This window comes from Eleutherodactylus coqui, chromosome 6 (genome assembly GCF_035609145.1).
Source record: "Eleutherodactylus coqui strain aEleCoq1 chromosome 6, aEleCoq1.hap1, whole genome shotgun sequence".
Classification (NCBI taxonomy): Eukaryota; Metazoa; Chordata; class Amphibia; order Anura; family Eleutherodactylidae; genus Eleutherodactylus; species Eleutherodactylus coqui.
Window position 1 is genome coordinate 153,162,705 of NC_089842.1, and position 13,692 is coordinate 153,176,396.

The following is a 13,692-nucleotide window of genomic DNA, read 5'->3' on the forward strand; positions in this document are numbered from 1 at the left end:
GTTGGGCCTTTCTGATGAGATGACGTGGTTGCATGAAACATGACCCGTGCCTATCTTGTGACCACAAGACCTCACTTTATACTTCAGAATGCGAGTTTTTCTTTGCCACCATCTGACATCCCTAATTACCCCGGGGAATTTTGCTCTTTATCATATTTGACCCCTTACAGACTGCTATAAGCTGCTGTTGACTCAGCTGTAAGTATCCTCATTGAAGTCTCAGATCTGATTTCCTATCTTATGTGTGTCTTTGTCCTCAAATCTCATGGACAAACATGAAGTGCTCGACTACTGTTTAACTCATACGCAGTATTGCAAGCAAATTTCCCAGCATGCTTTTTTTCACAAATTTCCATCTTGTTCCCATTTGTGTAGCTTACAATTGGTGGTCCCCCTGAGATAGCTTGGAGCAATTATATATACTGTCAATTCCAAACTGAGCACATAGCCTGCTGCATGTGTAACAGAAAGGGTCATTACAGTTTTCCCCCCTACCGTGATCAAGTGCAGAGCCTCCAGTGGGGGTAAATTTCAAGTTAAGTTTATTTGTACAAGGCTTTTCCTTAAACTAATTAAAAAAGCTCTGTGTAGCTGGAGGAAAGTTTTGTGTGTTTTTAAAGAAAATACCATTGAGGACAGTTGTTTAAGCTGGAAAAAAAAAGAAAAGTCTTGTAAACCAGGTTTTATGGTATAAAAATGTTTAGCTTGAAATCTGTAAATGTGAGATGTGACACAGCTGCACGCATGATATAGGAATGGGACCCTCCTTGCGTCTCATCCAACATATGGAAGACATTCGTCATCTGGCAAGCGTAGCTAATGGCGGCTCTTCCAAATTATTGCTACAGCTCTATGTTACTGGACTGTTGGTGGGTGGGGGAGGGATGAGGAGTAGTTTTTGGTGTATAACTTAAAGGCATTGTCCATTTCAGAAAACTCATCTGTAAATTAATGGAATTAATAGAAATGAGGTCCAACATTCAAAAGTCAGGACCCGCATCTATTAGTCAAAGGGAGGAGCAGCTCTGGAGGACCCAGGTAGCCTATGCCATGGTTTTCAATTGCAGAGTGGACAACCTCCTTGAAGGGGTTATCTAGAATTAGAAAAATATTGCTTCTTTCTTTAAGTAAAAAAATGCACCACATCTGTCCACAGGCTGAGTGTGATATTGTAGCTCAGTCCCACATGCTTAAAGGGGTTGTGCCAACCTTAACACAATCCTCTATACACAGTAACCATATCATGCAGTCAGTACTCTCCTTACCTCTAGATACTGAGTAGACAGCTTGTCCTTCAGTTTGTTGACACGTTTCAATATCCTCTAGATGTGATATGGTCAGGCATGGAGGCTCTAGTACCCTGTTGGGCCGCCTCTAGCTTGGATGCAAGATGTGATATGGGTGGGCATGGAGGCATACGAGTTCCATATGGTATTCTTGGCATATTGGTCCACATTTGCTGGAACTGAGCCTCTAGATCGTGCAAACTGGTAGGCTGTCGAACTTGGCGTCCCAGATAGTCCCATCCATATATTTATGGTGATAAATCTGGCTACCGGGCAGCCACGGAAGTGTGACAATGTTGTGGGGACATTCCTGTGACCCCCCCCCCCCCCTTGTGTATGCGGCCGAGCATTATCCTGCTGGAAATGAGAGGAACACATGTGGCTGCAGGATGTCCTGAACATATCACTGAGCTGTCATTGTTCCTTGTACCACTACTAGAGGTGACTGACTGTCATATACAATGTTCCCTCAGACCATCACACCAGCCGTGGGGGCAGTGTGCTGCTCCACAGCAAAGGCAGGATTGAAGCGCTCACCGTTATGGTTCCTTACACGAACACGGCCGTCATCAGTGCCCAAAGTGAACCTGGATTAATCGTTGAAGATAATCTGGTTCCACTCTGTAGCAGTCCAATTTCGTCGTTCACAATACCACTGCAAAAGGAGGCGATGGTGAGAGTCAAAGGCAGTTCATGGGTACCGTGTGACCAAATGTCCTTCAGCCAAGCACCTGGAAATGGTTCCAACAGACACAGGGGCCTGTAACAATGGTGCCACCTGATTCTGGATGGCCGACAAAGAGACAGTTGGAGCTGCTCGTGCTTGTCGGACTATCAGATGATCCTCTACTGGTGATCTGTCAAGGGCATCCTGATCCTAGTCACCTTGTGTGCCCTCACACATCCACTGGTCCCAACACATCCTAACAGTCTGGTCAGAACGGCTGAGGTGGCGGACAGTTCATTGATATGACCATCCAGCTTCTCGTTTTCCAGTAATGCGCCCCATTCTTCACTATAATCTTTCACTTGGATATGTTAAGTCCCTTGTGTTTTGGATGACAACACACAGTTCATTGGCGAATTTCCAATGCTTTCCTCTAGATTATGCATGATAGATGAATTTCCTCAGATGCTGAGTGGGAAAGATGTCTTTTCAGCTGTCCATCCCGATATGGGATTTATATACAATCCTCCACATTACATTTGTAACCTCAAGAAGCAAAAGTCGTGGAGTTATGGAAATCATAGGATTGATATTAATGATATGCAAATGATAAAAAATTGGAAACAAGTTATTCAAAACATCTCGATTTATTCAGTATTGAGTATGAGTGCCACACACTTACACACCTCGGCATGCCATCAGTGAGGTTATTAATACTTTTTGTCTAAGGAATGTTCTGCCACATGGTGCACTTGAGCACGCAAATCATCAAGATGTGCTGCTGGCAGCAACCTTTGCAATTGACGACCAATGACGCCCCAGATGCGTTCAATGGGAGATAAGTCTTAAGATGCTGCAGGCCATATAGCATGTTTAGGCGACACAGGCTGCTCACAGTTGCATGAGCAACATGTGGCTTGGCATTGTCATGTTGATAAACTGCTCGTGGGGAACTTCAGAGAACTGGCCGTACCACTGGTTCCACGACCCAATCAATGTAATGCTGAGCAATTGGTGTACCTGGAATAGTAACATAGTATTTTAAGCTGAAAAAAGACTTGGGCCCATCCAGTACAGCCTATTATCCCCCCAATGTTGATCCAGAAGAAGGCAAAAATTCCCAGTGAGGTAGAAGCCAATTTTCCTCATTTCAGGGAAAAAATTCCAAAAATTCCTTACTGACTCCAATCTGGCAAATAGATTAATCCCTGAATTAACAACCCTTCTGAAGTAATCAGTTACTATAACCTGTAATATTGTAACGCTCAAGAAAGGAGTCCAGGCTCCTCTTGAACTTTTAGTGCATTCATCATTACCATGTCCTCAGGCAGAGAGTTCCACAGTCTCTCTGCTCTTACAGTAAAGAACCCCCTTCTATGTTGGTGTAGAAACCTTTTTTCCTCTAGTCATAAAGGATACCTCCTTGTTACAGTCACAGTCCTAGATGATGGTAGAGATCTCTGTATCGTCCCCTGATGTATTTATACATAGTTATTAGGTGTCCCTTCCCCGACGTCTTTTTTTTAAACTAAATAACCCCAATTTTAATATCCTATCTGGGTATTGTAGTCGCCCATTCCATTTATTACTTTAGTTGCCCGTCTTTGAACCCACCCAAGCTCCAATATGTCCTTCTTGAGTACCAGTGCCCAAGACTATACACAATAATCTATGTGTGGTCTGACCAGTGATTTGTAAAGAGGGGTCCAGCTACTGTACATTATGCCACCCCACACGATAATTCCTAAAGTAGGACCGGTGAGACATTCCTCTGTGAAGGCCTCTTCATGATGTTGCCCACGTGGTCTCCAGACCCATCTCCGGCTATCATTGTACCTGAGACAAAAGCGGGACTCATTGTTGAAGAGGATAGAGCTCCATTCTAGCCTTCTTTGCCATTCTAGCTCTGCACCGTTCTAGCCTATCAGAGCGGTGGTGTGAGGTCAATAGAACGCCTGTTACTGGACGTCTAGCTTGTAGCCCAATGTTGTGTAAGCGCCTTCTGATGGTTGTGTAGATACTGTTCGACACCCTAGGCTTGCAGAATAGATCACTATTGCCATTCTTCTAATCTGACAATCCGTCTATGTAGAGGTTCTCCTCTGTGATTTGCCTTGATGTCATTCAAGTTTATTGTTATCCCAACCACTGAGACATGCAATGTTGATAAATGCTGCTATTTCAGACTGTGTGTGTAGCATTCTGCCCCGTAGTCATAAACCAAGGTCCAACACTTCAAGGATTCTGTCCCTCTCAGTTTGCAACTGATAACTGGCACATCAACGAACACAAGGAATTGCACAGTCCTACCACATGACTTAATCTGATTTTTGAGGTTTCATGTGGCAAAAAAAATTACTTTTGTGTTGGCTTTTGTACCATTGAAGTTTCTCCCACGTCACAGATTGGACTTAGGTTCTTGAAAATGTCATCATTTGCATATCTTAGCAACACTTTCTACTTCCTTGATTTACATAATGTTATGGTTTGTCCTTCTTGGTGTTACAATTTCAATGTTGAGGAGTGTAGATACATACAGGGGTGTTTAAACCGCCATAAAAATCCGGTCAGGTATGATGAGCAGAAAAGTTTAACTCGAAGCTCCAGGGCCACAATGCAAAATCTGCAACAGGGTGCCCACCTAGCATATACCTTGTGCCCGAGGGACTCTAGGCACCGTGGTGCGACTGGTGTGACTATTGCCTCTGCACCTCCTATAGGTATTTCCAAGCATTACATCTCGATGGAGAACCCTTTCCAAATGCCCTTTTTGCAAATGCAATATTTGAAAATTTTGCCTTCACTTGTTAAGAACTTTTTAGATCCCCTCTACGTATATTATTATATATTGAAGAATTATTTTTGATATTTTTGAACACACAGGCTGTGTCCATCCATGAGCACTTTTATACAGTCCAGATAATGTTAGCAGACTACATTGAAGCAGGAATGATGTTATTTGCAGTCATGGCTGTGTGAAACATCCATTTACTGAGTTTTTGGCACTTTGGCCCATTCCAACTCCTGGTGTTTAAGGCCAGTGTCCTTGCTAAGGGAACTCTCCCAGAAAGCGTTCTTTGATCCATTGTTTGAGGGACTGTGCAAGCTGCAGCCCCTCAGCAGTTTAAAATAGTGCAACTAAACACTAATGAGGTGTACGGCCGCCTGCTTTGTTTTGTATGATTAAAATGAACATTTCCAAGAAGTATTTTGGCAGAAACATTCTTCTGGCCTAAAATTGTTGTCCCGAGGGCTGCCAGTTAAATGGACGGGCAATATATTTTTGTTCTGTGTTTAAAGTGTTACACAAGACCTGGAAGGGGTGGGTTGGGGGGTTATTGAGTGTTTATTTCAGTTTTTATAAAATCACAAGGCTTTGCTCACACTTGGCATTTTGGTACTTTCCGGGCCCTACTTGTCCATGCCGCAAGGATTAATGTAATTTTGTTTTCACAAGGATTTGGCCAGTGGGAGGTAGTCTAGCAGTCACTTTTAACATCATTTTCATTTTTATTGTAATGTTTTTTCTTTACCAAGTTCTTTCATACTTTTTATACCTAGGGCTGGCCTTAGGGGTGTGCGAATTGTGCTGATTGGTTCTCCACCTATGGCATAGCACCTGAACCTTGTGACCACCACAATAAAAGTAGTATGCTAAGTTTATTCTGTGGGTCAATGACCACTGCGCGTATACTAAGTTTAAATAGTTGTTTATTTTCCATTGTTCTGCTTTAAAGAAATAAAATATCATATTCTGAACTACATAACTTTTTAAAATTTTTCCATCAATGGGGTTGTGTGATGGCTTGTTTTTTGCTGCCCAAGTTGCAGTTGCAATTTTCAGATACATACAACTTTTTAAGTGGTTTTCTGTGTGTGTGTGTGTATCGCAAGTTCAAGTCTCCTATGGGAACTTAAAAGCAAAAATAAGTTAAATAAAGACTTCTTAAGTATTACAAACACTTTAAAATACCCCCCTTGTACCATTTTTAAAGGGGTTGTCCCGAGGCAGCAAGTGGGTCTATACACTTCTGTATGGCCATAATAATGCACTTTGTAATATACATTGTGCATTAATTATGAGCCATACAGAAGTTATAAAAAGTTTTATACTTACCTGCTCCGTTGCTAGCGTCCTCGTCTCCATGGTGCCGACTAATTTTTGGCCTCCGATGGCCAAATTAGCCGCGCTTGCGCAGTCCGGGTCTTCAGCAGTCTTCTATGGAGCCGCTCGTGCCAGAGAGCGGCTCCGTGTAGCTCCGCCCCGTCACGTGCCGATTCCAGCCAATCAGGAGGCTGGAATCGGCAGTGGACCGCACAGAAGAGCTGCGGTCCACGAAGACAGAGGATCCCGGTGGCCATCTTCAGCGGTAAGTATTGAAGTCACCGGAGCGCGGGGATTAAGGTAAGCGCTCCGGTAAACTTTCTTTACTTCCCTGCATCGGGGTTGTCTCGCGCCGAACGGGGGGGGGGTTGAAAAAAAAAAAAACCCGTTTCGGCGCGGGACAACCCCTTTAAGTTTAAAAATAAATAAATATATATATAATTTTTTTTAACTTAAAAATGGTATACGGGAGTATTTTAGAATTTTTGTAGTAATTAACAAGTCTTCATTTAACTTATTTTTACTTTTAAGTTCCCGTAGGGGAATTGATCTTGCGATTGTTTGATCGTTTGTACAGCATATTAAACTTTTACTGGCATCTTGTTAAGCCCTGCTACAGACAGGAAGAAGTCCATGGCAGGCCTGGGAGACTTCACAAAATAATTGCAAGCGAAGGCTGCCATGGCAAGCGATGGGTACCTTGCCATCTGGATGCGGCTGTGCGGTTCAGGGTATAGAGTGAGCTCCCTGTCAATCCATTAAAATGTTTTAGTCAGCGCTGACCTAAAGGACTAATGGCCGGGATCAGACTTATCTCCTTTCCCAGCCACTGTGGCTGGGTCTTGGCTGTCATTGACAGCCAAAACCCACTGTATATGGAGCGAGCTTAGCTCCAGAGTCTGCTCCATACAAACCCTGAGCACTTACATGTATTGGCAGATGGTGTTAATTGTATAGCCGTAATTTTTAGACTTTGTATTCCTTTATCTACAGAACTATTATTTGATCACCACATTGTGGTAGTATTTGAGGACTGCATGGTGGTATTTAATTATACTGTATAGTTTTTGGGTTTTTTTTTTTAATGGCCAACTAATGGCATATTTAGACAACATCATGACCCATTCAGCACCAGTTGGTATAGATATTTGTACACTGTATGATAGCATATATGTTGGGAGTCACACCAGGCACCATGCAACCCAATGCCAGCCCTGTGATGGTCTTGGGAAGCCCACATGCAAAGACAGTTGTCTAGGTCACACTATTGATAATTTTTATCATTGTCTCCTATAAAAGCTCTACTGTCAGTGATGATCACATAACATTATAGAAGTAGTAGGTGAGAACAATAAAAGTGGGGAATAACTTGGCTTCTTTTAGCTTTGGACCAGTAGTTGAATTCCTGAAATTGTACAGTATTGTGTAAAAGTTTTAGGCAAGTGTGGGAAAAAATGGTGCAAAGTAAGACCTTTTTTCAAAAATAGGTGTCTGGTTGACTCAAAATGTATTCTGTATTAGGACAATGACCTCAAACATACAGCCAATGTTTTTAAGAGCTATCTGCAGCATAAAGAAGAACAGGGGGTTCTGGAAGTGATGATGCGGCCCCCACAGAGCCCTCATCTCCACATCGAGTCAGTCTGGTCTCACATGAAAAGACAGAAGGATTTGAACAAGCCTATAGCCACAGAAAATCTGTTGTTAGTTCTCCAAGATGTTTGGAACAACCTCTCCAATACATTCACTTTGCATTTTGTTTATTGACCAAAAAACTTTTAAAACTTCTATTTTTTAAAGCCTTCTTACTTTGCAGCATTTTATTTCCCACACCTGCCTAAAACGTTTGCACAGAACCGTATATTGCCTGCATAGAAGGGCACCAGTACAACCTTTGGATGGCTACCTTTTATATTGGGAAATCAAATAAGTAAGGGCTCCTGTCCACGGCCGATTGTGCAGTGCGTTACTCGCAGCGATAATCCGGCCACTGGTAACGCAGTGCATACTTTCCATAGTGTTGCTATGGAAAGCGCAGCCCCCTGTCCACGAGTGGAGAATCATAGCGATGACTAAAATAAATCACTCGTGGGACTATAATGGCGGCATGCCGCAATTCTCTGCGGTGAGCCTATCTGTCAGATAGGCTCATCGCAGAGAACTGGCAGCTAGCGATATTCCGCCTCGCCTGTGGACAGGGGACCTAAGGCCGGCTGTCCACGGGTGATGCGGTATCCCGCGGGAGCTGCCGCCGAATCTCCGCCGGTCAGTCCTATCTAATGGATAGGCTGACCGCGGGGAATCGGGGCAATTCGCAGCATGCTGTGAATTGCCCGCCGCGAGTGGAGAATCGCAATGATTCTCCGCTCGTGGACAGGTGCCGGCGCTTTCCATAGCAAGGCTATGGGAAGCGTTGTCCGACGTGATTCGCCGGCAGTTTACCGCCGGCGAATATACTGCCGTGGACAAGGGACCTAAGTCAGCACATAGAGCGGAATAAAAGTATCAAACTTTATACAACTGTAAATATAAAATAACAATTTAAAACATAGACAAGAGAAGATAACATCTGAACAAGCAGAACCAGGATGTGGGAATTCAATCACAGTGATAGGGCACAGCATAAATAGTACATATAATATAATGAGAGAGCCACAATGTGCAAGTAGAGGTTTACATCAAATAATTGACTCTGAGACAGCATGCCGGCTGCCTCGGGGTCACACTGGACTCTGACCTCTCCTGTACCCCCCATATCCAATCTCTGGCCTGAACATGCCACATGCTCCTCAGAAAGATTGTTAAAATACGGCCGTTCCTCACCACGGACACGCTAAAGACACTCGTGGTTGCCCTCATCCACTTGACTACTGCAACGCACTACTCATCATATAATATATGCACTATTTATGCTGTGACCCATTACTGTAATTGTTCAGGTAGTAACATCAAGAAATCAGGGAGCAGCAACCTGAGCGTCTTCCTTAAAATTGCACCCAGTTGGTGCTTCTTTATTTACTCCATCAAACCACAACGTTTCAACCCACGCAGACCCCTAAGAAAGACCTCTGCGTGGGTTGAAACATTGTGGTTTGATGGAGTAAATAAAGAAGCACCAACTGGGTGCAATTTTAAGGAAGACGCTCAGGTTGCTGCTCACTGATTTCTTGCTGTTACTACATGGATAATTTGGGATCACAGGAGTCTGATTCCTTCGCTGGTGAAGCTTTGCAACATTGATCGCAGGAACCTCCCACTAATGTGGTAACGTGGTAGTGCCGCTGTGACTTTTTCTGTTTTGCTGTAATTGTTCAGGTGTCATCTCCTCTGGTGTATGTTTTTAAATTGGTATTTTATATTTACATTTTGTATAAATATAATTTGATGCTTTTTATTCAGCTCTATGTGCTGACCTATTATTTGATTTTCTATATTGCTATATTCAGTTTATACAGAGTTATGCCAATTTGATTAATTCTTTTATATTGGGGGTTGACTTTTCTGACTAAAACTTCTTTTGCTTCTGCAGTTTAACACATTCCAGACGGTGCTGGCATATGACGAGTCTGACTCCTATGCAATATTCCTCTACCCTGAACATGGACTCCAGTTTTTTGGGACCAGACCAAAAGAGTCATACAATGTGCAGCTTGAACTCCCAGCCAGAGTGGGATTTAGCAGAGGAGAATTTGAACTCTTGAAGAGAGAAGCTCCTTTTTATAGTGTCACCAACAGTGAACAATCTGTAAAGAATCTGTATCAGTAAGTGTGACCTACTGGCAAATGTAGCCTACAAAATGTGCCATGTTAAATTCTTCTCCAATAGTATGAAAAATCCAGTCTTGTTGGTGGCAGACTACTGGAATTTTGTTGAGTATGTTTGAGTATATTATGAAGGGTGAGCCTTGACGTTTTTGCATCTAAATCTTTTTTTTTCCTTAGAGCAAGTAATGTTGGAGTTAAAGGAGTTTGGGTCTTCCACATTGGTAGCATTTCAGAATTGGACAACGTGATACCAGCTAAAGTGGTGAATGCCAATGCCCAAGAAAGGGTCATTCCATTGATTAACTCCCACAATGACTTTCCTGAAAATGCAGAACAAGAAAACCATTTCGTTGTGGAGAACAACTATGATGAGAATTACGATGATGCAGATGGAGACTACTCGCCTGGCCAGACTACAGAGCAGCCTACAACAGATAACGCAAATGTGAACGGTGGATTCTTGGACATTGATGATCCCGCCACGCTAGTTATTGCCGAGGAGGTGGAACAAGAGTCTTTACCATATGATCTGTCCAACAGCCCTTTACTTCCATCTCGTGAAGAGCCCAGCTGGACTCCACATGGTAGAAGTAACCCATTGGGGGAACCTCAGATCCAGTCTTCAGTGAACAGAGATCTTGTCAGAGAACCATCTTATGAAAACAGAGAAGCTGCATCTGAGCCAATAACAGAGAACATTGCCGATGTCACACCAAATCCACCAATCAATCGCCAGAATTCTGATGTCTACAGGAGAGGTCGTATTTATGGATATGAGGATGAAGGATTTGATGCTGATGGTAAGGCTCCATCCTGCAATAATTTATATTGTTGTCAACTCTTCCAACTAGTTGAGAGGTCTTTTCTATTCATTTCGCTACTCACCAGATAAGGACTACATGCCAGTTGTAGAATATACAGAATTTTCCAATTTTATGAACATAGAGAGTCTTAAAGTGAACATATTTGGGTAAATGGATTAACCGTAGCTTGCTCATACCCTATAACTGAAAGTACTGTGGGTGACTGTTAAGTAGCAGGTACCCACAGGGTATAGGGGTGGCCAAGTTGAGTAGTGTCTTAAATCTTAAAGGGGTTGTCCCGCGCCAAAACGGGGTTTTTTTTTTCAACCCCCCCCCCCCCCCCCCTGTTCGGCGCGAGACAACCCCGATGCAGGGGTTAAAAAAGAACACCGCACAGCGCTTACCTGAATCCCCGCGCTCCGGTGACTTCTTACTTACCTGCTGAAGATGGCCGCCGGGATCTTCTCCCTCGGTGGACCGCAGGGCTTCTGTGCGGTCCATTGCCGATTCCAGCCTCCTGATTGGCTGGAATCGGCACGGGGCGGAGCTACCAGGAGCCGGTCTCCGGCACGAGCGGCCCCATTGAGAAAACAAGAAGACCGGACTGCGCAAGCGCGTCTAATCCGGCGATTAGACGCTGAAAATTAGACGGCTCCAAGGAAACGAGGACGCTAGCAACGGAGCAGGTAAGTGAAAAACTTCTGATAACTTCTGTATGGCTCATAATTAATGCACAATGTACATTACAAAGTGCATTAATATGGCCATACAGAAGTGTATAGACCCACTTGCTTTCGCGGGACAACCCCTTTAAAGAGTAGCTGCACTTTTAACAAACTTTTGATATGTCAGAGAGTGATGTCAAAGGTTTTGATCACTGTGGTTTAAAACTGAACCCCCCGCTGATCGCTACAACAAGGGGCCTGCAGCACTCACCTGAGCTCTGTGTCACTTAGGCTGTCTTCACTGTTTTTCGTCTCCTCCCGGCAACTGAAGACATTCGTACAGAGGTCTATGGAAAACTTCTCTGACATGTCAAAGTTAGTGAAAAGTGCAACTACTCTTTAACTGCTTTCTTGCACGTCAATGAAGCTTCTTTAAAAGCATTTATGTCCGTTATGAACTCATACAATGGCACTACCTATGGCAATCTAAATTATGTTCACTTTAACCACAGGGGGATCTGCATGTTAAAATGCAGCGTAGAACGTTTTTGTGATCCCTTTGTTTGATTTCATAAAAGTGACTTGACGTTTTGCTTCCATTGCCCTTGTCTCCAGTGCTTACTTTTAATCCTGTGAGTAGAGAGACCTGTGAGAGGAAACCTGGTTACTGCTCACAATACGCCTTCTGCACAGACTACGCTACAGGATTCTGCTGTCACTGCCAGAATAATTACTACGGAAATGGAGTGCACTGCTTACCCAAAGGTAATCGCCTATATCGATGTATGAGGCTCTGTATACCAATCAGCATTCGATGTGGCTGGTGATGTGTGTGTATAGAGCCTCATAATGTTTATTAGTTATGTTTATTAGGACCTAAATGGCAATTAGAACAGTCAAAGCCCTTTTACACACAAAGGTGATTGCTCAAAAGATGGGTTTTGAGTGATCATTTTGCATAACCTACTAATTGGTACTAATGCCAATTAGTAGCTTATTAATGCGTGTGAGTCGCTGGGAGCTATATTCAGAGAACAGTGCGTGGTCTGTTCTCTGAATACATTCCCTTTGTTCTGCAGCAGGGCTGACAGCCAAGACAATGTTATCAGTGCTCCCGCGGAGAACACAACGTGAAGTCCCTGCTATCAGCTCTTCTTCCGAACGATGGATTTTATGCTGAACATAAAATGATCGTTCATCAGTAAATTGAAAGATGAGCACATTTACACGCAATGATTATGGCTTTTGAGCGATAATCGTTGTGTGAAAAGGGGCCTTAACTCTGGCTTCACCCATGAGATTTTTTGTCAACTGAGCTTTGTGATCTTATGTCTTTGGTGGTCAGCACGTAGTTCCTCGATATCAGTACGGAGAAAATAAGAATCCTATTGTTCGTCCCAAAAACAGTGCTGGGGGTATCTAGCTGCGCCTTATTTTTACTCTTACCAATTGGAACAGGCATGTCTGTGAGGGTCAGGAGAGATAACTGTTTGCCAACTCAAAAGCTATTTCATGTCTATGGCCAATATCCCTTTTTAAGTTTCTGCTACCTACATATATAAGGATGGTTGCTGATATAATGCAACTTCCATGGATCCCTTAAGCTAGCCCTAGACATTAAATGATTATTACCAGACAATTTTAGTGGAATCTGCTAGCAATCTAATGTATATGATCGACCACAGATTCCACCAAATCTGGTACAGTCCACCAACAAATATTGCATGGCCAGCTTAAAGTGGTGTTCTCAAAAAAAAAAAAGAATCTTATCTACAGGTTAGGGAATAATTAGACTTTTGAGACCGCCACTGATCTCAGGAGCTTCCCAAAGTGTGGGCAGTGGAGGACGCACATTCACACCTCTAATGCATTCATTTCAATGGGACCACTGGAGATAGCCGAGCACTTGAACTTTTTGAAGGTAAGCAGCCATGTTTTTCTAATCCTGGACAACCCCTTAAGGTTACCATATAGACTTTAGGAACTCATTACCCAGTCCAAAGTGATGTTTTTTTCTTTAGGCAATTACTAGTGTTTCTCCTAAGATAAGCCAGCACCATCACTGACTGACTTGGTATGCATGAACCAACATTAATGACACTTCATCTCCTCAGGTGCTCCACACAGAGTGAATGGTAAAGTAAGTGGAAATCTACTTGTGGGACAAACACCTGTCAGCTTTGATGGCATTGATCTTCACGCTTACATAGTGGTGAATGATGGAAGAGCATATACCGCCATTAGCCAGGTTCCAGAGCCTGCGTCCTGGTCACTGACTCCATTAACTGCCATTGGAGGTCTTTTTGGTTGGCTTTTTGCACTGGAAAAGCCTGGATATCAGAACGGGTTCAGTATAACTGGTGAGTTTGTGACTCTCTAACATATTTATTCTATACAGCGT

General features: G+C 43.3%; 1 protein-coding gene across 1 annotated transcript in view; it reads left to right on the forward strand.

The window, feature by feature from the left end:
- NID2 (nidogen 2) overlaps positions 1-13,692 on the forward strand; it is a 65,151-nt gene that overhangs the window by 9,681 nt on the left and 41,778 nt on the right. The window contains exons 3-6 of the mRNA XM_066608016.1: positions 9,588-9,820; positions 10,001-10,623; positions 11,907-12,056; positions 13,406-13,651. Coding sequence (XP_066464113.1) covers positions 9,588-9,820; positions 10,001-10,623; positions 11,907-12,056; positions 13,406-13,651 — 1,252 coding nt within the window. The remainder of the gene's footprint in view (positions 1-9,587; positions 9,821-10,000; positions 10,624-11,906; positions 12,057-13,405; positions 13,652-13,692) is intronic.